The following is a 27,420-nucleotide window of genomic DNA, read 5'->3' as shown; positions in this document are numbered from 1 at the left end:
TTTCAAACTGAGCCATCCTCATACTTCTCTATGGGAAGTCACTTTTCCTATTCCACCCCCCACCCCGGCCAGCACTATGAACAGGATCCATGGATATTTTAAAACATTCTTGACCTGCCCTTTTGAAATTCACTTATGATGCTAAGTCTTAAACGTTCATGATGTTCCATCTACTTCCAGAATACTCATCCTTTGAGCAATGATTTTGACCCTGGGTTGAATGGTTTATCCTCTCTACTCCAATCCCTGCCATCCTGCAGCACCTCTGGGATTAAAAATGAAAACAAAACACAACAAAATCTCTGGCATTTCTCCTGTTTGATGATTACCATTTTCGGATGCATATTCCAAATAAAGTTTTCACTGGCCTCACCAGGCCCTCCTCTCTCCATTTTTCTGGTTCTTTTCTAGCTTTACTTGGCCTCCTTATCAACTCTGGGTGGTCTGAATCTGTTCCTTGCAAGCTTTCACATGAACTGACTTGTTTTATTCTCCATCCATATAGACCCATATAGGAGTGAGGACACCAAATGGCTTTGATCTTGGTAAGCCAGTTAAGTGAGCATACCGACTCGAGACTGAGATGAGGACTAGGTCCTTAAGACGAAGATCGATGCTCTTGGTACATTTCCAAACTGTTCTTCTGAGAATTATACTCTTGTCCAAATGTTTGGTTCGCTCATAGTGGTGATTTTATTTGAACTCCCTCCCAGCCTCTTCCTCCTCCTCACATCCTACCAGACTGAGCAGCCACGTCTGACTAATACAAACTACCACGTGAGTCTCTACTTCTCTCCAGTGTCCACTACAAGAAGTGATGCATGGCCAGCAGGTTCAGTCTGTGGATTGATGACACCCATGACTCCCAATCCCTCAAATCTATCCCCTGCCTCCACCCCTTTTTAATCTTACTAACATATTTTCCACAATTCCAAGCTTTCTGTTTTTCAAGGATCATCCCTAGATATGATGCCTCCATCTCAAATCAATATGCTTATCTACCAGTTTACAGATTAAAGCCATTTGGTGTAAGCACCCTCCCTTCTCACTCCTACCTCTGAAGAAGCGCACCTTCTCTGAGATAAAGAGGAGACCAGACTTTCAGGTAAAAAAAAGCAGAAATGAAATGATCAGAAAGAGTAGAAATGTAGAAAAGATAGAGCAGAAATGGAGGCAAGTGTGGACAACTCTTCCCAGAAATGTACTGTCAAAGGGAAGGAAAAATCTGATAGAAGATGGCATAATTGAAGTTAGGAGGGAAAACAAGTTTATTCGTAAGTTGATGAGAAGCCTCCAGTAGAAAGAAATTCCCAGAGCAAACAGCAGAGGGCCCTTCATCTCCTACTCTCCAACTGTTTTTCCTTTTATCTCCCTTTACTCTTCTTTATATATACCAAAGTGTCAATCCCTGTGCATTAAGTGTAAATATGGTCAATAAATATTTATTCAATTCAATTGTATCAACTGGAGAACATCGTACCGGTCAAATTATGAAGCCCCAGTGATATTACAAGTGGGGTTTGCTTGAAACGTTCATGCTTTTGTCTAAATGGGGCATCTCACACACCACCACTAACTCCTGCTCGGTAAGAAAAGTGAGCCCAAGGTGAGTAGCTACTTTACTGTCATCGTTTGTATCGATCTTATGGAACACCAAAGTTGGTAAATTCTCCAGGATTCAGAGTTTGCTGGCCATTGAGGGCTTGTAGTGCTTGCAAAGAAACTAAATCAGAGAGTTCAACTCTTCTGGAAGCAAACTCATTTTGTGACATTTCTTACCCCAATGTGACAGAATTGGGGGAATTGTTTATGTCAGTTTTGCTATCCAACCTGTTTCAGTTGTTAAAAACAAATAAAAAGATTGTATATCAGTTCTGGGTAATGAGGCTTGGAAATTAAATTAACTGAGTATAATCTAGGTTTTTTCTACAGAACAAAGGGATCCATTCAACATACTAAGTAACAGAAGATTCTAAGAGCCCATTGGAGAAAACATCGAAGTGGTAACTGTCATAAGAATTCTGGACCCAGAAAAGGGTTCTCATTTTAGACTAATTATCTTTGATCTTAAGATGAATATGAAAGGATGTTCTGTAAGCATCTAATGCTTCCTCTCTGGCTTCTGCCACTGGCACCTTTGGGTTTTTTTTTTGTGCCCTTTTGCAGAGTGATCAACTGGGAAGACAGATACGCATGCCTTAGAAGGACACTGAATTTCTCACACTCCGCCAGCATCTTTTCATCATAAAAGCTATCAGGGGACGCAGGGAAAATGACATTTCCAGCTTTCCTAGAGAGACGATTTAACCACCCTTCTTCCCCCCCACACTTGCCCCAGGTGATTAAATTAAATGACCCAAATATGGTGTAGAAATTCCTAATAAAATGAAAGAGAGACAGAGAGAGAATGGATTAGTCATCTGGGAATTTGAACATAACTATCTTGATTGAACATGAAGGAATCTTTAGAAAAACTGCTGGCAACATATTTCAATTAGAGGCATGGTCTTAAATAGAACTATCTCTTGCTGCTTCCCAAGCATTATTAATCCTGAATCCAAAGATCAGTCATAATTAACAGTGGCAAAGCACCACTCTTGGCCTTAGCAAGCTAAGATCTCACAGTTAAATAATACTTAGAGTAACGGTTAGATACAGGTAGCCTATTAGATGAAAGTTTTTAAGGTATCTCAGTGTCTTTGCAGAGGCTCAGAAAGCCTCGAAAATTTGGCTAGGCATCTAGCCAAATACTGGCTAGGCAGTATTCCCACATCCTGAAGTGATACTAGACTGCATGCATAAGTCATAATAAAAGATTATGAAATTTCTAGAATTTGTCCATCACCCAGCTCCAGGCAATATAAGTGAGAGTGAAGGATTGACTGGAAGATTGATGAGGCCTAAGAGGATAATAATTTGAAGGGAGTTGTCAGGGTGCCTCATATTTTCCCTCTTCTTCTAGGAGAAGCATGGGGGTGGGGGGAATGGGCAAGGAGGCATGGTTTGTGTCCTTCTTTCCTTCCTCATTTAGTACATCTATTCTTTCTCTTCCATCTTACTAAGCCCTTCTCTGACCCCTCTGAGTGTGGGCAGGAGGAGGGAGGAGAGAAAAGGGGAGCAGGAGAGCCCTGACTTGGCAGGTACTGTCATGATCATATAGTTTCAGAGCTCTCCGGATAGCAGATGTTCAAAGACCACTATTTTTCTGAGGCCTCCCACCCCCTTTTCGCTACTGAGACTCTCCTGCAACTCCCTAGACATGAATCACACACTTTTTTTTAAGTATGTGAAATTCATGCATGTTGTTGTACATAGCAATAGTTTGTTTATCCTCATTGTTTTATAGTATATCATTGGGAAAATATACCACAATTTAATGTCATTCTACTGTTGATGTACATGAGTTATTTCCACTTTTTGGTTATTACAAAAATTGTTATGAACACTCCTGGTCAGGTCTTTTGATGATCATGTACACAAATTTTTGTTGAGCATATGCGCAAGAATGGTATTTCTATTTCTACCTATTCCGGCTGATCCCTTGAGGCTCCCTCTACAGGCTCCAAGTCTGGGTTTCTAAACACCTGCACCACTGACATTTTGGACTCGACAATTCTTTCTTGCTCTGCGTTGTCCTGTGCATGGTAGAATGTTTAACAGCATCCCTGGTCCCTAAACAATAGACAGTAGTAGCACCACACCCTCCCCGTCTCTCCAGTTGACAACCAAAATGTCTCCAGACTTTGCCAAGTGTCCCCTGGGGAAATAGGAGTGCAAAATCGCTCCTGGTTGAGAACCACTCTCCAGATCTACCTCCAGCTTTCTTCTTCTGAGGATTCCTCACTTCTCCAAGTGGCTCAGCTGGACAAGATCCAAGACAGCTCTCTTCCAGCTTCTGCTCTCAGTGGCCCATATATCTGATCCATGGAGAAACCCAAGCATCCTTTGTCCCAGCAGATTCCAGGAATGCATCCTGCTACTCTGCTGCCACGGTCTGCTCTTTAGATTTCTCACGTGTGACTCAAACACTGGAACATCACGGTCCCCAAACTGCAGGGCGCGCCACACCTCGCTGGTCTCCTTAAATCTTCATGCTACTGACGTGAGGGCTTTTACACAAGAAATCCCCTCCAGTAGTCCTTCTCCAAAACCCTCATCTTGACCGTTTCATACCCTTAAAGTGAGATTAAGATGTAACTACTTCCATTGTAAATTCTGCCTATAACCTAGTACTTCCTTCGAATCTCTTGATACCTGGGCTGAATTCCACTTTAACATCCTGTTATCATATGTTGAGAGAACTTATGTTATACAGTATGTATTATTCTTTACCCTGTTTTTCTTTCATTTGCCATTATATAGAGAGTATGTTTGTAGACCACTGATTTTTTTTTTATAAGTACATAATCCATTGCATTAATTTTAAAATTACCCTCCTTTAGGTTGTTTTTTATTTTTACTATCTTAAATGATTTTGTGATGTAAAATCATAGAACGTTTATCTTTGGCAACATTAATTATTGTTTTTCCTGACCAAAAGTAAGTAACGTTGACTCTAAAAATGAAGATAAATTTTAGCCTGTTAACGCAGACCACCCAATTTCCAGGAATGTTATATCCATTTACGTTCCCTCCACAGTGTGTAAGGGCACTCTTCTCATACTGCCCTTGACAGAATTACATCTTATTGCTTTTAATCTTTATTGATTTAATCAAAGACAAATAGTATCCAATTATTAAATTAATTTCTGCTGTGCTTTTATTATTTGTTTCTCTACTTTTATTTTGTTCTCTTTCTAAACATTTTAAGGAAAAACTCAACTAGCTACTTAATATTTCTCTTTCCTTGACTCACTAAGTTACACATTTTAACTAATGAAAACCTATGTAAATTTTCCTATAAGATTTAGAAAATAATCACTTTTATCCTTTTGTTCTTCCTAGTTCTTTGGAGAATCTGATGACCCTCTCCCTCCCCTGAAGAAAATGGATCATGTGCAGGCAAAATTTTGCCCTTGATTCCAAGGGGGTGGCCAAGGATTCCTAAAGGCCATAATCCATAGATCCCAGAATACGAACCCCTGATCTGAGTACTGCTTTGGAGGCACCCCCTAATACTTGTATGCTGTATTACTTATTTAATGTTTTTAAAATACGTATATTTAAGAGGATATTTGAAAATTTACATGGGGCTGGGAATTCTCTATAGAATATTTTAGATTCCCAATTTTGTGTTGCAACATGTAGTATGTATGCAGAATTTCTGAATTTTAATGCTTACAAAGTTCAACTACAAAATATATCTTAGTACTCTTTCTGATGAGATTAAAGTGGAAGCAATATTAGTATTATCATACTCTTGAATTCTTTTCATATATTGGTTAACTATACATTTGCTAAAATAGTTTTAAATTTTTAACAGCTTTGTCCATTTGTTAAAATATTCAGTCATAATTGTAGCTCTACCCATTGATTTTTCCTCGCATTTTTGCTAAGATTTATACTATGTATTATGTTTGGGACTCAGCTCCATCTATAAATGAGAGCATTTGGACCAGATCATTTCTAAGATCTCTGATTCTAGTTCTGATTCTGTGTTACAAATTCAGTGTACTACATTCATAATGTTTATTTTACTTCATATCTTTATTCAGGCACAGTGTCCCACTTAATACTCTTTTACTCTGGGATCCATTTTATCTCATACCATGGTAATCACTATCCTCATTCCACTGGCAGAGGGTGGTGGGGTAAGATTTATAAAGGGACTCCTTGAAATTTAGAGGTGGAAAGGATCTGAGATCCCTGAGCTATCTATTAGAAAATACTTTAGTCAAGCTCCCAGAAAGATTAGTTCCTCAGGTACCTTTATTCTTTGTCCATGTCTTTTTGCTATATAAACCATCTTGTATTTTAGCTGCTCCCACAAGACTTTCTGCACCGAGGCAGAGAAAAAAAGATAAGTTGTTTTAGAACATCATGTTTATTTTTCATCTCAATACCCTGCTAAACTTGTAAACTTCAGAGTAGATTGCACCTAGAAGAAAATGCTGATACACAATTGCACATTCAGTAACCAACAGGATGGTGAAACTGAAATTGCTTCAGCCATTCCAAATGTATATCCCGAGAATAGCCGACCACATAGGGAACTGTCACTGACTCCACAGGGAAGAAAATTGAATTAACTATATAATGTCCTGCAAAGGATACTTTACTACTTCACTTACCACGAAGATGTTCAGTAGTTCCCTTTTGTCAATAGAACCATTTCCATCTGCATCATACAGCTTAAAATACCATTTTAATTTTTGCTTCATTTTTCCTTGTACTACTGGATTTACAGCAGCAATAAATCCATCCTATAGAAAGCAAGGTGGAAAGGGAAATAAATATTTAAGACCAATTATTTTTTATTTGCAAAGTCATCATTCATGAGCAGGACCGTCAGTACAATTTAATACAACCCACAAGATTTTGGCATAAAACTTTTCCCTGGCACTTAATTTTTTTAAATGGGTATAAAGTGTATAGAAACAAGTAACTTTAAATAGGTGAGTACATTTTTAGAGAAAACGTCTACTTCTTATGACAAAAAAAAAAAAGGTTCTGAAATGCCATGATGGAAGGCTGAGTCCTCACCACTGAACACCCTACAGCGGTTGTCTTCTTCTGAATATCTTCAGGTTTTGTCCTCCACTCAGCGAGAAGACCAGGAACGAATTTTTAATTGAAGGGAAACATACCAAGTAGCTAAATTCTGTACTCTTTTAGAGAAACTGGTGGAAGTTTTAGGACTGCTGATCTCCAGGATTCCTTTTAATTTCATCATTTTCAGTATGAATCAAAATTTATTAGCCTCTTTTTTTTTTTTTAATTTTTGGCCTCACAGGGGAGATCGAACCTGTGCCTCCTGCATTAGAAGGCGGAGTCTTCACCACTGGACCCCCGGGGAAGTCCCCTTATTAGCCTCTTTTTTAATAATGATTTTTGTTGTGTTCAATCTTAGAAAAGATTGTTTAAGGTGTGCAAGCTTAGGTAGTTCCCCTCATTCTGTTTTAAATCTGTAAAACATTCTCAGTTGAAAACAGAAACAGCCTGTGCCATTCTTAAGAATCATATACTTCAAACCTTGCTCAGCCAAATGCTCAGCTGTTTTGAGAAAGGTGGCCAGCTCTAGGGAGGGGTCTGACTCACTCTCCGCTGTTTCTCCATGTGCTTTCAGCTGCTGATGGTAGCCTCTTCGGCCCAGGAAAACATGCTATCTGCTGCATTCTCTTTGGGATATTTGGGATGTCACGTCCTATTTACAAAATAGGATGTGATATAAAGTACCCCTTTCCCTTGGAAATAAAGGGCTTTATAGGCTTATTGGTCTGTAAAGTGATGTGTGTTTGATTTGAGTCTTAAGCTTTTAAGTCTAGTTCCGCCAAGTCTCTAAGAAAAGTAACTGAGAAACCACCAGCAGTTCTGGATGTGAAGCAAAGCCTGTCTGGCTCGTTAATGGCTTTTTTTAGGTTGCTTTTTTTTTTTAAGACAACAACAACATCTCAGATATCGGAAGCCAGTGTGTTAATCACTATAGCATTGTCTTCAAAATGTGTTACACTTTAAAATTTTCTACACTGTGGAAAGAAAGAAAAAAAGAAAATATTTAAAAATCATTTCACTACCTTTGGGTATTAGATTTTTACAACAGGCATCTTTAGCCCATCAATAATTAATATGTCTTTTAAGAGATAAGACTTCTGCTAACAGATAGGAATCTGGTAGAATGGTTTCCTAAAGGAAGTTGGTTCAAGTATCCAAAACGTTAAGTGGTTTTACCTTTTCTCCATCTGCCTTTCTTATTGCTCGCTACCGCTTCACTTACTAAGCCCTAGCAGAGCTATGGCTGAGACAAGGGAAATACATTATTATAGAGTTGAAATTTATTTAAGATGACATCAAGATATCATCTCCAGATTTGGTGGGACATGATGATTACAGGACGGACAGGTGTGGAGGATATAAGCTAGGTGGAACAGTATCTAACCATGGGTGCATCTGCTCCTAGGTCTTCTTACTCCTGCGTCTCCAGGGCTGACCAATCAATACAGCCATTTCCTGGGTAGTTATTGTGCATGTTTACCAAAAGGTCACAGAAGCACCTTCCCTGTGAAGACTGAGCTGGCAAGTTGATATTCCAGCGTTTCCACAAAATCATATATTTCATGATGATTCATTTCACTTTGAGTCCCGCTTCAGGGATCACAATTTTCTGTGTCACCTGCATGATGAATGGCAACAGGCTAGATTGAGCAATGTTGCCTTTAGAACTTTTGGTATTTTATGATGAGGCACAACGGGTGGGTGGTCCTAACACCTTCCAATCCAGGCTCTGAAAGCTCTAGGCAAACCCTACCAGGAGACAAGCATAAATATTTTCATTGTGTGGTTTACAAATGGGCAACCTGGCTAATCTACAGCCAAAGTTGATTATGGGTGAGGAAACATTTCTACTTAGACAAATGCAGCCTCTTTCAAAGGCTCCTGCAAGCAAAACATTTCCTGTTTTCATTGCAGCGTTCTGTTATGTAGTCAGGCAAATTAATCCTTACAATCTGCAGCCAACTACTCTTTTTTCCAATTATCGTCCTATTAAGATTTTGTAGAAATTTGCATTGGTGAGACAACCCCGGTGAATGTAATTTAATAGCTTGTGTTCGTGTTGGAGAGGGTTTTAGATAAATGCTTGTTCTGTAAAACAGAAAAAAGCAATTCTTGTCTTCAGTTGATCTATAGATTACAAAGAAGGGTGAGGGGAGATAAAGAGCCACAGAGAAGGCGAGATGTCTCTGCAAAAATGACTAGGGAGCATGCAATAGAGAATGTCTAGAGACTTTTCTTTGGGCCGATCCAAAGGAACACTGCTAAGATTATATTTCTGTGGTTGAGCTACAGGAGCCCCCATGGCACACAGAACTCTGGAGAAGTCTGACACTTACTGGCCTTGAGCCAGAATGGAGTTCATAAACACTCTGTGTCAGAATCATGTGGGGACAATGAAATATGCAGATTCCTAGACTCTGACCCCAACAATAGCATCAAAACTACTTGGGATGGGGTCCAAGAGGCTGCATTGTAAAATGCTCCTCAGGTGAGTCTTATGTATCCTAAGATCTGCGAACCACGGACCTACGCTGTTTTTCTTATCCGTGTCTCTTCGTAGGCAATGTTAACATCTAAGCATCGCTCCAAGTGGCTCATATCATTGTGGCTTACTCTCACATGAATTTAACCTTATTAAGACTAATTAGAAAAATTATGACCCACATGGTTCAGTCTCAGAATAATGACATAGTCACGAATACAGTCCAGCCATCAAAAATTAATTTCAAAATAACAGCACGTCTTTCATTTCTGGAAAGAACACAACTTGCAAGACATTTACGGGTTTCTTCACAACACCGCCTTCCTCTCCCATCTGTTCCTCCACGTACACCCTGCTGCTCAGTCTTCAACGATCTCCACGGCCCTGTTCCTTCACTGCCAGCCCTACCATGAGAACATTTCATTCCTTTCTTCCACCAACTTCTCTCATAATTCTGCATCACAAAATCCTAAAAAATGAGTTTGGCAAGGGCAGGATCCTCCTTTGAGGTTGAAGGAGAGGGGAAAATTGGGTGCAGACAAAGCCATTCTGGTGAGCCTCAGGAAAGGAGAGTTTGGGAGCCTATTTACAAAAATAATTTTACTCCCGTTTATAGATTTATATATCTTGTTCTTAGGATGGAGTAGATTACAGGGAAGAGTTAAGCAGGGGTCAAGATATGGAAACATGACAGTTTCTCAGGTTCCTGAGGGAGTTTGGCTCCATTAATATGTTATCATTTTGTAGAGGGGGGTTCAAATGATAGAAAGAGAAAAAAATGCATGGAAACTTCAAATTTAAGCTTTCTCATGGTCTCTAAAATGTACAGAAAATATAAGGTATACTTTATATCAATAAAAGATAAAGATTTAAAAACTAAGTTTTTGCTACCACTAAAGAGATGAAATTTTAGAAGTCTAATAAAAAATAAGGAAATCAGTCATGTAGTGTTTTTGTCCAACAGGAAATCCACAGGTGAATATGTGATCTCCAAGTGATGTTCATGACCTGCCCTAAATCACAGTTGTTTTAAGAGTATAATCAATATGAAATGAAGGTAGAAAGTTAAATTATAAAGCTGATATGCATATGAAGACAATTGTTTTATTATTTATTACTAAGTATAAGAATGACAATTAATACATTTTAAGAAAAGGTGGGGGGAAGCCCACATCCCAAAGACTGTGCCGGTCACTCTCCGTGCATCTCTCTCATTCTAACAGCAGCCTTGTAGGTAGCCTTATTCTTATTTTACAGAAGAGAAAACTGATTTTCAGAGAGGTTAAAATAAACTAGTTAAAGTAGCAAAACTGGGGTGTGGGTGGATCCAGGATTTAAGATCCAGTCAGCCTTACTCTAAGACTTTTCTTCATATCATCCAATATTGCCCCCAAAATTCATTACAATTGAATTCTCTTTCTGGAAGAGGTGTCTGTAGACTTAAATAGATGGGACGTGTTCAATGCAGTGGGTTGCTGCGGATTCCTATGTGTGATCTACTTGGTAGTGCAATCATATAAGGTGAGGTAACTCAAGAGCGTCTGAAGATGCTGCACCTTGGAGCCTGTTTCCTTCATACCTGGTGCTGCCCAAGGTAAAGCTGGCCACGTGCTCTAAGCCACTGAGCCGAGGGGAGACTTGTGAGCCTCCACTGCCTAGGCCTTCCCTCATCCTGCCACCGTAGCCATCTGGCTCAGCAGAACAGAAGGTGTTCATCCTCCTCTGGCCCTCTCGTGCTCCCATGTTTGATGAACACTTCCGTCCATTCTGGAATCCTTAGCCCCTCTCTCCTGGCCCATGGTTTAGCCTCCAGCACCCCCAGACAACAGCCTCTCTCTGCACAGTTTCCCCTAGGAAATGTTCCCAGCTGCTCCTCCAGGATAGCTGATGGGCTGAACCAGCACACAAACTGGTTCTCTTTCAGCTGATCCTTTTCTTAGTCTTCACCCACGCTCTTAGCTGGGAATCTAGAGCCTTCCTTTACTGTGCAGCTGGTCCTTGCTTTGGCTCAGCATTTCCCCCCCCCCCTCTTCAGGGCCTCACACCTGCATTACATTCTGCATTACAGCCCTCACTCCTCCATTCTCCCCACCCTATAAAACCTTTGGGTAAAATCTCACTGCAGATATCATCTGATAGGCTCAATATGGTCCCGCCATCATTGTTTGCCTGAGTGACCTTGTGATACGTATATTGAAAGCTATCTCAGTATTATTTGAGACATTCTCCTTAGGGTTTTGTCCCAATGATAGAACCATGAATTTATGAACTGGGTAATATCATTAGGGAAACTTGGCTTCATTTCATTGATTCAAATCATAGAATTTCAGTGGAAACAGTCCTTCATTTTGCAAATGAAAAATGGACTGGACTAGTAATAACAATTATAATAATAATCATGACGGCAGTGACAACTGTTGGTGTTGATGTAATCTTTGCTATACAAATAGGGCCAGGCATCGTGCTTTACACATAGGAGCTCATTTAACCCTAACAAGGCCCTAACAGTATTAACCATGAAGCACAGCATCTGGGTTCTAGTAACATTAAGATCGTGGAAATAGAAATGATTGTTATTACAACAACTAGCCATAAAACCCCATTTGTTCTAGTGCACCCTCAGGAAATAATCCAAATCCAACAAAAATCCAAGCCTTAGCCCAGATTAGAACTAGTCCCTTCCACAGCATTAACTTTCTGCTACTTTTCACAGAATCACTATCTGTGAAAAATTCATGAATTGTCAGACTCTAACCTAGAGACATTTAGATGTTTTCATTCTTTTACATGTGACACTCTTCAGTGACATTTTGCCAGCTGTGGCAGGTCAGTAGCAACGTATGAATTGAAATTTCTGCCTGAAAATGGTTACTCAGATGGTCAGAAGGAAACCCAGAGAGCGAGTATAAGCACATTATATGGTTGATCAACAATTGTCAGTGATATTTACTTTGCATTTTAGGAACCGAAAAGAAAGTAGGCAATATAAGGGCCACCTCTGTCACATCAAATACATGTGAATACTTTTTAAATACTTTTGTGAATTTTTAAAACCTGTTAAGGGAAACGTGACGTTTGGCATTTATGACCTAGCTCATTTTCACCTACTGACACTTCTAACTAACAGCAAACATAATCTCTTCCAGCCATGGAATTGCTGGAATGTCCTGAGGAGAACCTTGCCTCTGTGACATGAGAAATATGATGTGGGCCTGGTCAATTGGTTCTATAATGTGATCGTTATGCAGATCAGACACGGTTGTTCTTGTCTTGGCCATGACTGTACAAAATTCGAGGATTCTGGGACAAAGCCTTCTCAAACAAGTTCCTGATTGTTAATAGGTCTCCTGGGTATCAGGGAGCCTTGATCATCTGCCCCCAGAATGCAGCCAGCAGCATACCCGGCCCACTGTGAATTAGAAGCCAGTCTCGCATACGTTTGGGAGAAGGCAAGATAATCGTCCGAGTTTGATCACTTGTGCACAAGCTGACTACAGAAGACCTGCCCCCGACTATAGCAACCGCAGCCTTTAGCAAGGAACTTCTTCAACCAGCCAATGTGGGTTTCTTCTTACGAGCACCTGTCTCCTTCGACTGATACTGCTACAGATAAAATAAAATCCAGCCTCACCCTAACTCAGTCAGCCTGCCTCCTAAGATTGTATTATTTCCCACGGAGGAGCCTGGATCCTCGTTCTTTAGTAACTAGGAGAGGTGGGGATGTGGACGACAGCAGGCCAGAAGGTGGAAAGTATGTACCTATGTAATTCCTGGCTTCAGCACTTTTTTTTCTTACTATAGCTGTATCTAAAAGAACAGTCAGAGGAACTGCTTCTGTATTAATAGTTTGGGACCCAGAATTCCCTTTTTATATGTATCCATGGTGCACAGCTCTTTGTACCAGTGGGCCTAGAACCCAATTTTCTGCCACTCTGTGGTCTTTCTGGTATAACAGCAGTGCTGGTTGCACATTTGAACCCCCTGACAGAGTAAAACAAAACATCATTTTGATTCAGTTGGACTGAGGTGGAGACCCAGCCCCTGGTATTTTTAATACCCCCAGGTGCTTCTGTTACCGAACCAAACTTGGGTCCACTCACCTGCGTGCAGTGAATCCAATCTACTGATACCGGGTTGTGCTGAAGGAAAGTGCAGTGTTTGATTGCAAGGCCAAGCAAGGAGTATTAGCGGCTAATGCTCGAAAGACCTGAACTCCCCAGTGGATTTCAGGGAAAGCTTTTTAAAGACAGGGTGAGGGAGAAGGTTGCTGAGTGCTTGATCAGCTCGTGGACGTAATTCTAGTTAGTTGGTGGTGAGGTAATCCAGAGTCAACATCAACCTTCTAGTTCCAACCAGTTTGGGGATCTACGTGCTTGTGGTCAGCATGCAGTTTAACTTCTTCCACCTGGTGGGCGGTTCAGTATCTGCCAAAGAGCTCAAGGGTATGGCTCAGGAGGAGCTAAAGGTCCTTGACTTTAATGGCTAAGCTATTATTTTGTCTTGCTTGACTGTTTTCCTTTGTTTCTGCGTTTTCTCACTTTTCTGATTAAATTTGCTCTTTGGAATCTGGGGAAGGCCTAAGAGGCTAAAGTTTTCTGTAAGCAAGAGGCAGGCAGAGGACATGGGGTGGTCTCTCCCAGGAAGGTCCCATAGGGTTCTATTCAGTTGCACCTCTAGTATGTAACCAGAATTGAGAACCACAATTCCAAGAGATTTTGTTAAAATATGAGTTACAACAGCTTAAGTTTAAATGTACTGTACATCAGCAAGTACAGTTGGTATCTTTAACAGGTAAAAGCCTGAGACACTCAGCCAAAATGTTAATAATTGGTGGTATATGTGAAAATGCTTTGTAAATTCTAAAGTGCTAAACAAATGAGGTATTTTTATTAATCACCCACAAATGTTTCCTAAGAATGTCTATGCTGGGAGTTCTGAAGTTAGTAGCCTTGGTCTTTACCCTTAATTAAGAGATTTTGGCCTAGTTGTTTACAATAGAATAGATGGTCATTTGTTTCCAGGAAATGTGTCCTGTGAATAGCAGCAGTAATTGCAGTCACCTTGTAGGCCAGACAACCAGATACAGTATTACAGGCTGCAGGGAAGCCAGGGGGTTAATGATTAGCAGCAATTATGACACAAGTTAAAAAGCCAGGTTGCCTACTGCAATTTTTAATGGCTCTCACACAAAGAGAAGCTAAGAAACCAAGTAACCAAAGGTCACTTCTGAATGTCAAGTAGAGCTGGGGCTCCCTTTCAGGTGTCCTGGGTTAGATTAAGGAGACAGTCAAAACTCTTAAGATGATTCCCATGTAATTAATTTCATTCTGTGACTGGCAACCATCACACAGGGCCAGTGTTGCCCCAACCAGCAAGGTGAATGTCTGATGCACTCAGATCAATAAAAGACAAGAAATTGCAGGAAAGCAACCCCTGCACGTGTAGGCACATCTTGGCGTTTGGAAGTATAACTGGAGCTGATAACAAGGAGCGTTAATCTCTGTTGGGGGCCTGAGGTCAGTGTTACCTGCATTTTACAGATAAACATCCCCTCCCTTTGTGGGTTGTTTATTACAAATATCTTCAAAGTTTTCTCCAACATTATTTCACATGAGCTCAGTGATAATGTAGGCAGTATAGGTTTTGCCTCAGTTTTGGGATTGAAGACTTTGACACAAAGACGTCACGAGCCTTGTCCACAATTATACACAGCAGTAGGGGTCAGAGCTGGGCCAGGAGCCCAGCAATCCCACTCTTCCCGAGGTACTGCCCCCACTGGCCCTACCGTGACCGGCCGGTGATTTAAGAGGTTCTCAGAAGGGCTCCTTAAAAAGAGCAAGGACTTCTGATATATTAAAGAAAAGATTTGATTTGTGTACATATTATGAGTAAACTATCACACTGTAGTCATCATTAAATCCCACAGCTTGCCCTTCTCCTCACTTTTCTTTCTGTAAACAGGTTAATCACCCATGTTTCTAAAAATTCCTCACCATTCCCTCACGCTTGATTCCCAGGATTTGTCTGAGGTCGCTAATTTAATCTGAGAATTTGTGTTGGCGGTTTTGTTTTATCCTAGCGTTCCAATGTATCCTTGTTGACAATGTTTTCTGGCTCAAACCACCGCTCTATTTATGGTTTTGTAACAGAAAGAACAGAACTAACGCCACATTGAAACTGTTTCCCTCATTCTTTAGCCTATGTATTTTACTACTTTAGCCCTACACGTCAGAAGTTAAGCGTTACAGAAAGAAATGTATCTTATGCCCGAATAGCTCATTAAGTTCCCTTAAGAAAGTTCCCATCCCGTAGTCCTGGGTTAGTTACGGACATTACTTGTAGATAAATTCACTTTTAGCCTAGAAACCTTTCGAATAAGCAGAGATAAGAGTGGTAAAGTAAAAGTAACTGCTAACTACTTGAATTTTTTGCTGGAGCTCTGTGATCCAGCCCACCTGAGCAAGCAGAGGAAGAAATGTGATGCTTTCCTTCAAGGCCAAGCGGCTCTAAGAAGTCTGCAATCCCGCTTTTTCCTTAGCAGAAGAGAGACCTGAATTCTACCCCGAATTAGGATAGCTCTTTAGGACGTTAGCCCGCCATCTTCTTGGTCTGCTGGCTTTCCGAAAAGTCTCTTTTCTGGCCCCAACACTATCTCCTGACTTACTGGCCTGCCGTGCAGCGGGCACGTGGTACGAGCTGGGACTCGGTAAGAATTTGAGTTCCAAAGCCACAAATTTAGAGAAACTATTCTACCTCCCTTGTAAGCCCTCAGAGTAGGAGCCAAAGCTTCTGACAAGTCTTTTAGGTCCATTTTCCCCCCACCATTTCTTCTGTACCGGTAATCAGACTTGTTAACCCACTTCTGCCTGTTAGAAATGGCCTCATCCCTGCCCTCCTGCAGGTACATACCTAACCAAAGATTACTCTTAGAGAACCCTGGATTCAGTTTAAGAGCTGTCAATGGCACTGTTTGGAGAGCACCAGTTACGGTTTGTTTAGCCCTGAGCACAGCAAGCCACGATGCTGAAATACCGAGATTTGAGACAAAGAGTTATATATTTGCGGCAAGGCAGCCAGACGAAGAGACAGAAAAACAGAACTCAAATCTTCCCCCCAGAAGGCAAGGGGCGGGCGGGGGTATTTATGGGATGAGGAATGAAGCAGCTGGGTGGTCTGAGGCATGCGGAGCATGGAGAGGTGGGGAAAGGTGATTGGGAAAAGGTGCGGTAATCAACATTCTGCGCAGGCGTAACTAGGCTACGGGCCTCTGCACGTTAAGGTCACTGAGCGACACCCGCGCATGCCCAGTTGGATGGTCGGTGGTCCTATCTCATCTTAATCGGCTCAGCTCGAACTAGGCACAGCTGACTCCAAGTTTCTGGACAAAAAATCGGGCAAACATCTTATTATTTAGGCTACGTGCAGCTTGGAGGACATGCAAATCTTAAAATGACCTTGATTAGTGAAGGCAGGTGAAATGGATTTAACCCACGGTTTCATCCCCAGATGCCTACGTGTGGCCCTGAGGGTTGTGCATTGACCTTCACACCTATTACAGCAGCAAGAATGTGGATCAGGAGCCAGAGGGACCGAGGGCTGGTTTTCTGCTTTGAGATTCTCCAGGCAAGTCACTCCTGGCATCTCGGTTCTTTGAGTGCCTCATTTCTCAGCCACAATGTAAGAATAAATGTAGCCCCAGCAACAGACTGGTTGTCTGCATGGAGCAAAAGATATAGGTGAGGCACCTAGAGTGTGTGCCTCCAAGTTATGCTCTAGCAGTAACCCTCTGCCTTAGTTAGGTCCACACTGACCCTTCTCTCTCCTACCTTGTACTTTAATTTGAGCTGTTCTCTTTGTTGAAATACTCAACTATTTTGTTAAAGGTGGAATACCATAGCAATTTAGGGTGAAGCCCCTGGAGTCAGACTGCCAGCATCCCAATTCTGCTGTGTAGTTTTAGGCAAGTTACTTAACCTCTCTGTGCCTCAGTGTCCTCATCTGTAAAATGGGAATGATAAAAATAGTACCTACTTTTACATTATTGTTGAGGATTCTATAAGATAATAAGTGTAAAGTGTTTAAGACAATGACTGGTATAGAAATGTTCAGCAACTGTTAGCTTTTCTTAGTGATAATTCAATCTCTTCACTTCTTTCAAGATCTCAAAATACCTCAACTTCTCCAGAAAGCCTTTCCTAACTCGGCAACTTAGTTTTCATTGCATCTTCTGATCCCAGTAGATGTACCTTGAATAGCACAGCCCTGCTATAGTTTGTTATATTATACTGCCTTATTTTCTTCTTAAGGCATTTAATCTCGACATGACTTTTATCCACTAGACTGAAAACTCTTTGGGGGCACAGAAAATCATATCTTCTACCTACCTGCTCACCCCCATCCCCACACCCCTTCAAAATTTGAGTGTGATTTTTCTGCTATTACCTGCCCTGCTGGGATGGGATTGAAGAGTTCCCCTGGCCCTTCCATCCAGTTTGCCTGTCTAGGAATAGGCTGGACCATTACTCACAATACTGGGCAGGTTTTAAAAGCAGCCCTATAATACCCAAGACTCATCTGGAACCTTGAAGCTAAAGAGTCAGTACAATGCTTTTCCCTCTTCCAATCTTTGACTCTTCATTTACTAACTTTTATTTTTTGAGGATGCACTTGTTATCTCACTAGATTGTAATCTCCTTTGAGGACAGGGATCAATTCCTATATCATCTTTGTGCCTACCTTCCTTCCACCATGCCTCCCAGGAGCTCAGTAAATTTTTGCAAATGCAGTGGGGTAATAATATTGTGTATTAAGGATGTGACTTTGCTCCTGGTAATCCCTTCTATCATCCAGCCCTCCCACATTCAGTAAAGACATTCATTGCCTGAGAGATAAGTCATTGTAACAGAAAAGCAGAAATCGAGAGTTCATTCTTAGCTCTTGAGTTTCAATAGTTTAAGCCATTTGGGATTCAGAGCATAAAGTTTATGCCACAAACAAAAGATTTGGAAGAACACATCATTAGAGCCAGTTTCTCCTGGCTACTCTCAAGCTAGATAAAAATTCCATAGGCTGGGGAAGTGTGGAACAGGGAAGGAAAAGAGAATTACAAGACAGTGGGTTAGGGGCACTGCTCTGTGAGGGTCAAGACTAGTTGGAGGCAGGGGCGGGGGGGGGCGGCGAGGGGGGGAGACACACCAGGTGTGGCTGGCAGATGTAAGAGCAGAAGCACTTGTGATTTACTGGGTAGAAACTCACCAAGTTCCCCTGAACCTGACATAGCTTGCGAGGAAAGTCTGTAAGGAGTATCTAATCAGACAACCCTGAGCCAGCCTAACAGGCTTCCAAGCCTAGGAGTATAAAGTAACTAAGAGAGAATCTGACTCAGGAGGCCTAGCTGTGCGGAGACAGCAGCCGTCTAAGTGAAGCAGGAGATGAGGAGAGATTCTGTCTCAGTGAATACCAGTGTGGACAGATGCTCCTCTGACCTGTGTTAATACCCTGAGTTTTAGATGCACCCGTGGGGTTTATATGCAACCCTGGTAAGTGGAGGGAGAAATCTCCTTGGTAAAATGGGGACTCAAAACATAAATTAATTTTATTATGAAAAACAAAAGTTACATTTTTAAAATGCCTGAGTGTGTGAGCTGAAATTCTTACCAGCTGCACAAATAAAAAATACATTTTAAAATTTCCCTTGAGATAATCACTCCAGTTGGGCACTAGGTTAAAATTTGGAAGACACGGTAGCCTTCCTTGGTATAAATATGGGGAAAAGGGGGAGTGAAGGAGAGAGAGAGGAATGGAAAGGAAAGAAGTCCATGTATAAAAGATAGGGTACTGGAGTTGTTACTTCCCTTATTATTTTATTTAATGACTCAGTATATATTTGTTCAACATCCACTTTATGCCACTGTGCTAGGTGCGTAGTCTGCGGAAGCATGCGGGATTTAAAGGGGATGATTAATTCTTCATTTTTATTATTCAGTTTCTGCACTGCTGTTTCATGAGGATGAATTCATGTACCACTTGCTTTTAAAAAGAAAAAAGAGACACCGAAGAAGGGCAAACTGCAGGTGTAGCGTGAAGAAAGCAGTGTGGCTGGAATGCAAGGAGTACAGGACGAAGAGCAGTGCTAGGTGCTCCTTCATTGCCAGGCTCTGCCCGAACTTCAGCAGAAGTAAGTTCAGTGTCATGCACTCTGGACGCATAGAGCCCAGGGCGCAGGGTCATGTCTAGTATAGGAAGTAGTTTCCAGGGAACTGGGCGTTTTGCATCCATCTCTAGGTGAAGCATGTGGATACTTAGGTGAGAACAGTGCAGCCCATGTCCACTTTCACTGCCTTTTAGGAACCAGTGTCCAGCAACAACATCTACAATTTCACAGTGTTTCTTGTTTTTGGAATATTGGCGCTGGCCCAGACCCAGCTCAAATGCTCCTCAGCCTTTCATCAGCTTCTGCTTTGGCAGTGAGTCATTAGGCAATGACTCATTTTCCCTAGCAAATCAATGGCATAAATGTGGGGGGAGGAGGTGGCCCTGGTCAGTCCTTGGAGCCCACTTAACTTCAAGTCCCACGGTCTCACCCTGTGTGGGTTTAATACTGGCCACGAGAGCCACACGCTTTCATCGTGTTGTACTTTTTTTTTCAGTTGTTTTTTTTTTAAATTGGAGTATAGTTGCTTTACAATGTTGTGTTAGTTTCTGCTGTACAGCAAAGTGAATCAGCTATACGTATACATATATCCTCTGTTTTTTGGATTTCCTTCCCATTTAGGTCACCACAGAGCACTGAGTAGAGTTCCCTGTGCTACACAGTAGGTTCTCATTAGTTATCTATTTTATGCATAGTAGTGTATATATGTCAATCCGAATCTCCCAATCAATCCCACCCCCCCCCTTCCCCTCTTGGTATCCATGCAAAGAAAGTCAGAAAGAGAAAAACAAATATCATACGTTAACGCATATATGTGGAATCTAGAAAACATCGTGTTGTACTTTTTAATGGAGACTTCATGTTTTGACGAGGTTACTCACTACCAAGTTTGGGCCAGGCTAGACCCTCAGCTTCAAGTCCATAGGATTTCCATAATGGAATGGACAATTCCTAGTTGTAGAAATGAAGGAATCTATGTTGTTCCTTGCACAGAGACAGACCTTTTTTTTTTTGAGGAGAGCCACTTCCATCACTGACCTCACCTACAAAGATTTGCTAATATCTTGCGTGTTACCATCATTTTTTCCATTTCTTTTTTGTTATAAAATTTTTAAAAATCAGTTTTAATTTTTTATCATGTACATCATACACATACATATCTAAAATTAAACTAAAAGTCTTATAATTTAAAACTTTGAACTTTGGGGCTATTTTTTCTTTTATTTACATGTTTGCAATTGAGATGCTTATTCTGCTTATGTCTTGATTTATCAATTTTAGACTTTATTTACTTCCTGTTATAGCAAGTGACAAGTATTTAACTCTACGGCCCCTATACACATCCCAGTGGTGTGCTGGAGCTTATTCTACCTGCTGATAGGAGCTAACTGTTAAATTTTCAGAAAATTTGCAAGTCAAGTATTAAATGATTGTTAGCTTGGAATTGGCCATGGTGGGAGTATTTATGCCATGGAAACCAGCAAAGGTTACCAGGGCTATTTCCCCCCAGAAAACTAGTTGTTACACATTTCGCAGCATACCACTGTTCCTCCTGCATACTTTCACAATTGTAGATGAATCTAAAAGTCAGGAGTTTGATTTTAACAACTCTGGTAAATTTTGTTCTCTGCATAGCTCATTGGTATACCAAAATTATTGACTTCCTTATTTTACATGGAGTTAATAATTGCCTCATCGTGCTGACACCTCCTGAAGTTAACGGACAATCCACAAAAAGTGAGGCAACCAGTAATTATGTGCTTATGAAGTATTCTTACCAAACAAATGAATCTGAATCTATTTAAGCTTCAACAGCTAAATACCAGTTTATGGGTAATATGAAGAATAGAAAGCAAATTAGATGACACAAGAAAGCAACCAACTAAATCTAGAATGTAGGGTATTCTACAGAATCAATGACTCACTTTTCCTACTAACTCAATAGCATAAATGGAGCAGGGAGGTAGGAAACTACTATTATAGAAAAATCAGACTTAAAAGTCATAACCCCCTGTTTTCATGTATGGACCTTGTTTGGATGCAAACTCAAATCAAGGAAAAATTAAAAAGTATGCTTGAGACAATCAGGAAAATTTGCCCATAGACCAGGTATTAGATGACATTAGGAATTATTGTTGTCTTTGCCATGTATGATAATGGCATAGTAGTTATGCCTAAAAAGTGTCCTTATTGGTAACAGGTGAATAATGAAGTATTTGCAGGTGAAATCCCGCAATGTTTGAGTAATTTTTTTTCTTTCAAAAAACCCTGGGAAAAATACAGGAGGACAGATGAAACAAAGTGATAAAATTTGGTAACTGTTGAAGATGGATGATGGGTCTATGCAAGATTACTACATTATTCTACTTAGAATAGGTGTAAAATTTTCATAATAAAAGAAGGTAATTGCTTCATTCTAAATCTATTCAATAGTTTTCTTTGTGCTTATTAGCCTTATAACTTTTTTCCAATGTACCACATCAGATTGGTTAAATATCAGTTAATGAATTAATACTGTTTTTGAAATCCTTAAACATAGTAGATAATCCATCAATGTCATTTCTTCAGGTTTTCCTCCCTGAGTCCCCCTTCTTCCTTTCAATCGGGAGGAGAAGCACATTGGGCTTTCTGCATAGCTGTTGATCTGCACTGCCCTTCTCCATGACCCTGGACTGCCCACATCTGTTTTCCTATGTTGGATTCATTTTCTCCCTCTTTGTTGATCTAGTCCCTCATTTTGCTGGAGCACCTGCTCCAGTAGCTTCCTAATAAAAAATAAATGTGAAGTAAAACTTTTCAGTCCTTGAATATCTTTCCCCCCCCCCCACATTTGATTTGGCCTCATACCTTCCCCCTCAAAATTTTGGAAGCTTTTCTCCATTTACTTCTAGTCTCCGGTGTAGGTGTTAAGAAGCTCAATGCTAATTTGATTTCCATTTTCCCCCCTTTTATGAAAATTACAAAATTTCTCAGCATATGCTGTAGGTTGATCTCTATTTTTGATTGTGCCAGGCCCTTGTGAAACATGTGTCTGATAGTGTCTGATTTTTCTGGTTTGTTATGTCATCTTACATTTTCTCTGGGCTGTTTTTCCGTGACTCTCACTCACAGGATATTAGACCTATCAATCCCAATTTAAGGATTTTATTTGGAAAAACACTGTGTGGAAGGAAACAAGAAGGAAGTCAGGGAAGGTTGAACGAGCTGCCAGACCAGGATGCTAATCTGATCCAGGTGAAGAGAGCAAGAGAAGGTTGGGTGGAAGTGTCCTTGACACTCCTGAAACTTATGGTTCAACAAAGCCGCCAGGGAATCCTTGAGCCAAAGCCAGCTGACAGAGGAGTCCCCTTGTCTTAGGAATGGGCTGACCTTATTATTTCTGCTGCACTCAATCACTGGTCGTATTCTAAACCTGGGCACAGACTCAGCTCAACTGCAGTGATGGATTGCAAAGCGATGCACCTGGGACCCTGGTCAATTACCTTCCCTGGAGGTCCGGGGTGCTAACATCATGGCCACTACTGTAAAGCAGGTGTTATTATCATTATGTTGAGTGTGTTAGTCTATGTACTGTGCCTAGAACAGAGGTAGGTACATCACAAGCACTCAGAAAGCCTTAACTTTTTACTGAGTGCCAAAGAGCAGGCTGCAAATGTGTGTGATTAGCCAAAGGAATAGTTATAAACTTTATACTCTAAATTTTGGAATCTATTTACTTTAAGCACTTTTCTAATAGTCTTGGTTAACTTGAGTACAAGCCCAAGCCACTTAGCAATGGCAGAGTAGAAAGAGATTGGAAGCTTTTTAGTATTATAACAATCAGAAAGCTGGGTAAAGTGTGTTTGACAGCAGGGAAAGGGACAGAAAAACAGTAAGAGCAAACACAACAAAAGTGCATACTTTGTGCTCGCTTCGGCAGCACATATACTAAAATTGGAACGATACAGAGAAGATTAGCATGGCCCCTGTGCAAGGATGACACGCAAATTCGTGAAGCGTTCCATATTTTTGTTGTAAACAAAAATGACTAAATAAAATATTATTCACACACACACAAAAAAAGTGCATACTTTCAGGGTTTTTGACATCAGGGAACTTAGCTCCAGCAACTTCAATAGGCATAGGTGCTTCTTGGCATTTCATAAGTGAAATAACCAATGTTCATAATAATGACTCTAATATCAAGAAAATGTTTTACCAGCACTTTGAGGAAGCAGGAAAGTGTTTTAGAATGATGTCTATCCAGAATAGTAAAACTGCAGAGGAGCTTCTTAGAAAGAGTAAATCCTCCAGGTTTCTGGACAGCTGATAGTTTTATTGATCTAATTAAACATGTGGCTTTTTTGTTTTCCTATGCATAACTGCATATCATTTCTCGCTATCACTTGATAATGAACAATCCTTACTCTTCTCATTTTACGACCTGATTTTATGTTGAGATCTCCACACCTTTCGTGGCATCAGTCATCACTGCCTGCCTAGGTTTACTTGCTTCCTAAGCAAACATGAAATCTCTATGACAAATCATAAAGAGCAGAACTTCCAAGTCATTTCAGTTGAGCTCCTGAGATGGGTTTGGCCATCCCATGACTGTCAGAGGATTCTCACTCCAATGGCACACAGGCCCCGGACACTCTGGACACTGTCTGTGCCTGCTTCCTCGACGGCATGTTCCTGTTCTTGCATATGAACCACTGACACCCACAGTGCTTCCACAAACATTGGACTAAGAACAAAATTGCTGGCCTGGGACATGACATCAACACCTTTGGGGAATAACTAAAGAACTTGATAGTTCATCTTCTAAACTCTCAGGAATACCACCATCAGAGCCTGAGAAGCTGCTGTCTAGAGCAACAGACTTCCACTGTGAAATTGGGACGCTCACAGCAGGCACAGTGGGTCAGCAGCTGCCACATGAGTGAGACATAGAGAATGACAGAGAGGGAGAGAGAGCTGAGAGATACGTACACAGGCAGAGACAAAGAGAGACAACATGCCAGTGTGCACACAGGGTCGTCCTGTTTAGTCCAGGCTGCTACAACAAAAATACCATAGACTGGAAGGTATAAACACATTTATTTCTCACATTTCTTAGTCTGGGAAGTCCAAGATCAAAGGCATAGGCAGATTCAGTGTCTGGTGAGGGCCCATTTCCTGGGCCCATAGACAACGCATTTCCCATAGACAACAGTCTTCTCACTGTGTCCTCACATGGAGGAAGGGGCAAGGGAGCTCTCTGGGAACTCCTTATAAGGGCACTGATCCCATTCATGAATGCTCTGCCCTCATGACCTAACCACCCCCCCAAGACCCCCCACCTCCAAATATCATATTGGGGTTTGGATTTCAACATATGATTTGAGAGGGGAACATAAATATTCGGTCTATAGCATATCCAAAACCTTTTTCAGAGTTAAAACAAAATCAGAATCTGCCTCATTTTCCTACTGATTTGTAAGCTCCTCAGGGGCAGAGCCAGGTTTGCTTGCAGCTACACTAAGTAAAAATTTATGAGGAGGGAAACAGTCATGATAAGCAGGCAGTCCTTAATTCATATTTGAAAACAAAGAACAAAGGACAATAATGTCCTAAAAGAAACGTTCCTGACATTGCTACAAGGATTAAAATAGCTGTTAATTTTGCATAGGTTTAATTTTCCCCACATCCTGGCTGTTACCTCCTTTTAAGTCATCTGGTTTTTTTGGCTTAAGGGCTCAAAAGGCTGTATTAGATTCCATACATCCTAATGGACAGCCAGTTGTTTTAACTGTACTGAATTAATTATCCCTTCTTTATCTTCTATTATCATGCACAGCCTTCTAAAGTCATCTATTTTTCTACCAGTAGTATTTCCCCTTCCCTTTTATTCTAGAGGGCATCAGCACATTTTGAAATATACAAATCCACAGGTAAAACAACTGAAATGTACAAGGAAAAGCAGACAGGAAGAACTTAGCCTAGTATTTCAGATTGTCACTTTTTTGTCTTATTTTTTTCTATTCCATATTTTCTTTTCTCAATTTTATATTTTTTTAAGACATGAAATTAAATGTGCTGCAGCTCAGGAATGAGTAAATTCAAGACAACAGTTGAGTAACAATCTTTAGAAACTAATATTTATCTGAATTTAAAACTGTAAATTATTTTGTTTTTCCCCAAAATAAATTGGTCAGATATGAAAAAAAGAAAAGGATTATGAAGCATTCTAACTTTTGTTATGAGTATGAACAACATGTTGGCTAATTTGTATTGATTTATCTGCCAATCTAGATGCAATCACACTTTTAAAAGCAGATTCCTGTAATTTGCTTTTCTATAAAATGTCACCAATGCATTAAATACTTTGAAAACAGTCTTTGTAAATCAATCTGCACTTATTAGATTTGTTTAAAGGATAGCATTAGAATTCCACGCCAAGATTTAATTTGGTTTTAAAATAACTCCCTACATGCAGAACATTTCCAAGGGCAGAGAGGCTAGTTCGCAATTATTTTCATGCTGGCAGTGCTAAATGTGTTTAATGACTCACCTACAAGCTGTGGGTTCTCTGAAGACCTCCCCATTCAGTGGAACACACACATTTTACCTTAGGCTATTTTATATTGAAGAAAGAGGGAAATGGAGAATCATAGCCAAATGATAAGTAAAAGTTCTTACTTTGTTCTTGTCAACGGTATTACAGATTTGATCAACATGTTGACTGGCTTTTTGATTCAGACCTTGCAGACGCAAGCATGTCTTAAACTCACACGGTGTTTGCAGACCGGATGGATATTGCATTTTAAGTTTTCTGTACCACACACGGGTCTCTTTAGCAGGAGGTGCTGTCTCACCACCAGCTATAGATTCGCTATTCCCCATCCTGATTCACGGTCTACAGGTTTTCTCCGGCTGTTTTCATGTAAGGTCTTTCTGGATTTAGTCCCTCAGTCTTCACTAAAACTTGAGGTTAACATATGCACTTAGAAACTACTCTAAACCTCTTACGGCTATAGGCTAAATAAGAATAGAAAGCCAGTGAGATTAATTCACCTGTACAATTTTAAGACCAAGGTCACTTACTAGCTGATGGGATTGTTGCTTACTGCCATTCAGAGAGAGAGTTTTCTGTAAAGGACAGAGACAGTATTTTAGAGGGTAACCCTTGCCATATCGTTAGCCATAAGTTACGCCTACATTATTGAGTGGTACAGTGGGGTTTAATGGAAGGAACTTAGAGTTGCAATCAGAAAGTCTGGGTTCTAGGCTTTGTTTACCACTTATTAACTACATTGAACTGTTACTTCGGTTATGTCTCAGTTTCCCATCTGTAAAATAGTATCAAGAGTATCTGCCTTCTCACATCTGAATATTGTGAAGATAAATTTAGATGAACATTTTTTTAAGCCACGGAAAAATTAAACATTCTGAGTATTGTTAAAGGAATTCTATGTATGAGAGGGAAATAAGCAGAGATAACCAGATAATAAGTAGTTAGAAGAGTTGTAGATGTAGTAGGCTGTAAATTGTGGACTGCAGATAAAGGAAGATATGGGGCTGTGTCTTCCGGCATTGTACCTGCCACTGCCCGCACCCACCCGCCCCACCCCCGCTTTCTGATCTTGTCTTTTGTCTCTCAAACCTGCATCTAGCCATACCCTCTGCCTGTTGGTTTTATCCCACTCTAGTTCCTGAGCTTATCTGGTCCCAGCCAAGCCCAAATTGCCAGTGGACTTCAGAGCTGATCCAATGGGCCTAAGAACTGTATCCATGGTCTAATAATGGAAATGAATTGCCCCGTGTGGTCCCCAAGCCATTTTGCTACCAACCATACTTAGGAGCAACAGAATTATATTATTTCCTCCTGGAGTCATCTGGTCCCAACATGGCTCTCCTCCCCTAAACTTACTCCACTTCCCCCCCGACCCCGATTCCCATGTTGACTCAGTTCATAAGTCTAGTTACTACTTTAGTCCCCATTCCTTAGTCCTAACTGATTACCTGTTTAAAACCCCAGATCCTCCAAGAACTGGCGCCACTGGGGCCTAAATGAACTGCCTTGACAGGAAGCGGAGAGGTTATGATTAATTTTCTGTCAAACATACCAATATAGACTTTCAATAGAAAATTTCTATTTCGTAACTAGATTTAA

General features: G+C 40.7%; 1 protein-coding gene and 1 non-coding gene across 2 annotated transcripts in view; one reads left to right on the top strand and one right to left on the bottom strand.

Moving 5' to 3' along the window:
- The window catches only part of GUCA1C (guanylate cyclase activator 1C), a 31,277-nt gene extending 5,127 nt beyond the window's left edge, over positions 1–26,150 (bottom strand). Inside the window, 5 exon segments of the mRNA XM_059919992.1 lie at positions 1,578–1,657; positions 1,659–1,723; positions 4,255–4,279; positions 6,231–6,362; positions 25,947–26,150. Coding sequence (XP_059775975.1) covers positions 1,578–1,657; positions 1,659–1,723; positions 4,255–4,279; positions 6,231–6,362; positions 25,947–26,150 — 506 coding nt within the window.
- LOC132365645 (U6 spliceosomal RNA) lies at positions 23,190–23,296 on the top strand. Its single transcript, XR_009503168.1, has one exon. It is a non-coding gene; the product is annotated as a U6 spliceosomal RNA (small nuclear RNA).
- Positions 26,151–27,420: the final 1,270 nt, after the last annotated feature.

Source organism: Balaenoptera ricei, chromosome 4 (genome assembly GCF_028023285.1).
Source record: "Balaenoptera ricei isolate mBalRic1 chromosome 4, mBalRic1.hap2, whole genome shotgun sequence".
Taxonomy (NCBI): domain Eukaryota; kingdom Metazoa; phylum Chordata; class Mammalia; order Artiodactyla; family Balaenopteridae; genus Balaenoptera; species Balaenoptera ricei.
The sequence above is the reverse complement of the archived record's forward strand: the minus strand, read 5'-3'. Positions and strand labels throughout refer to the sequence as shown.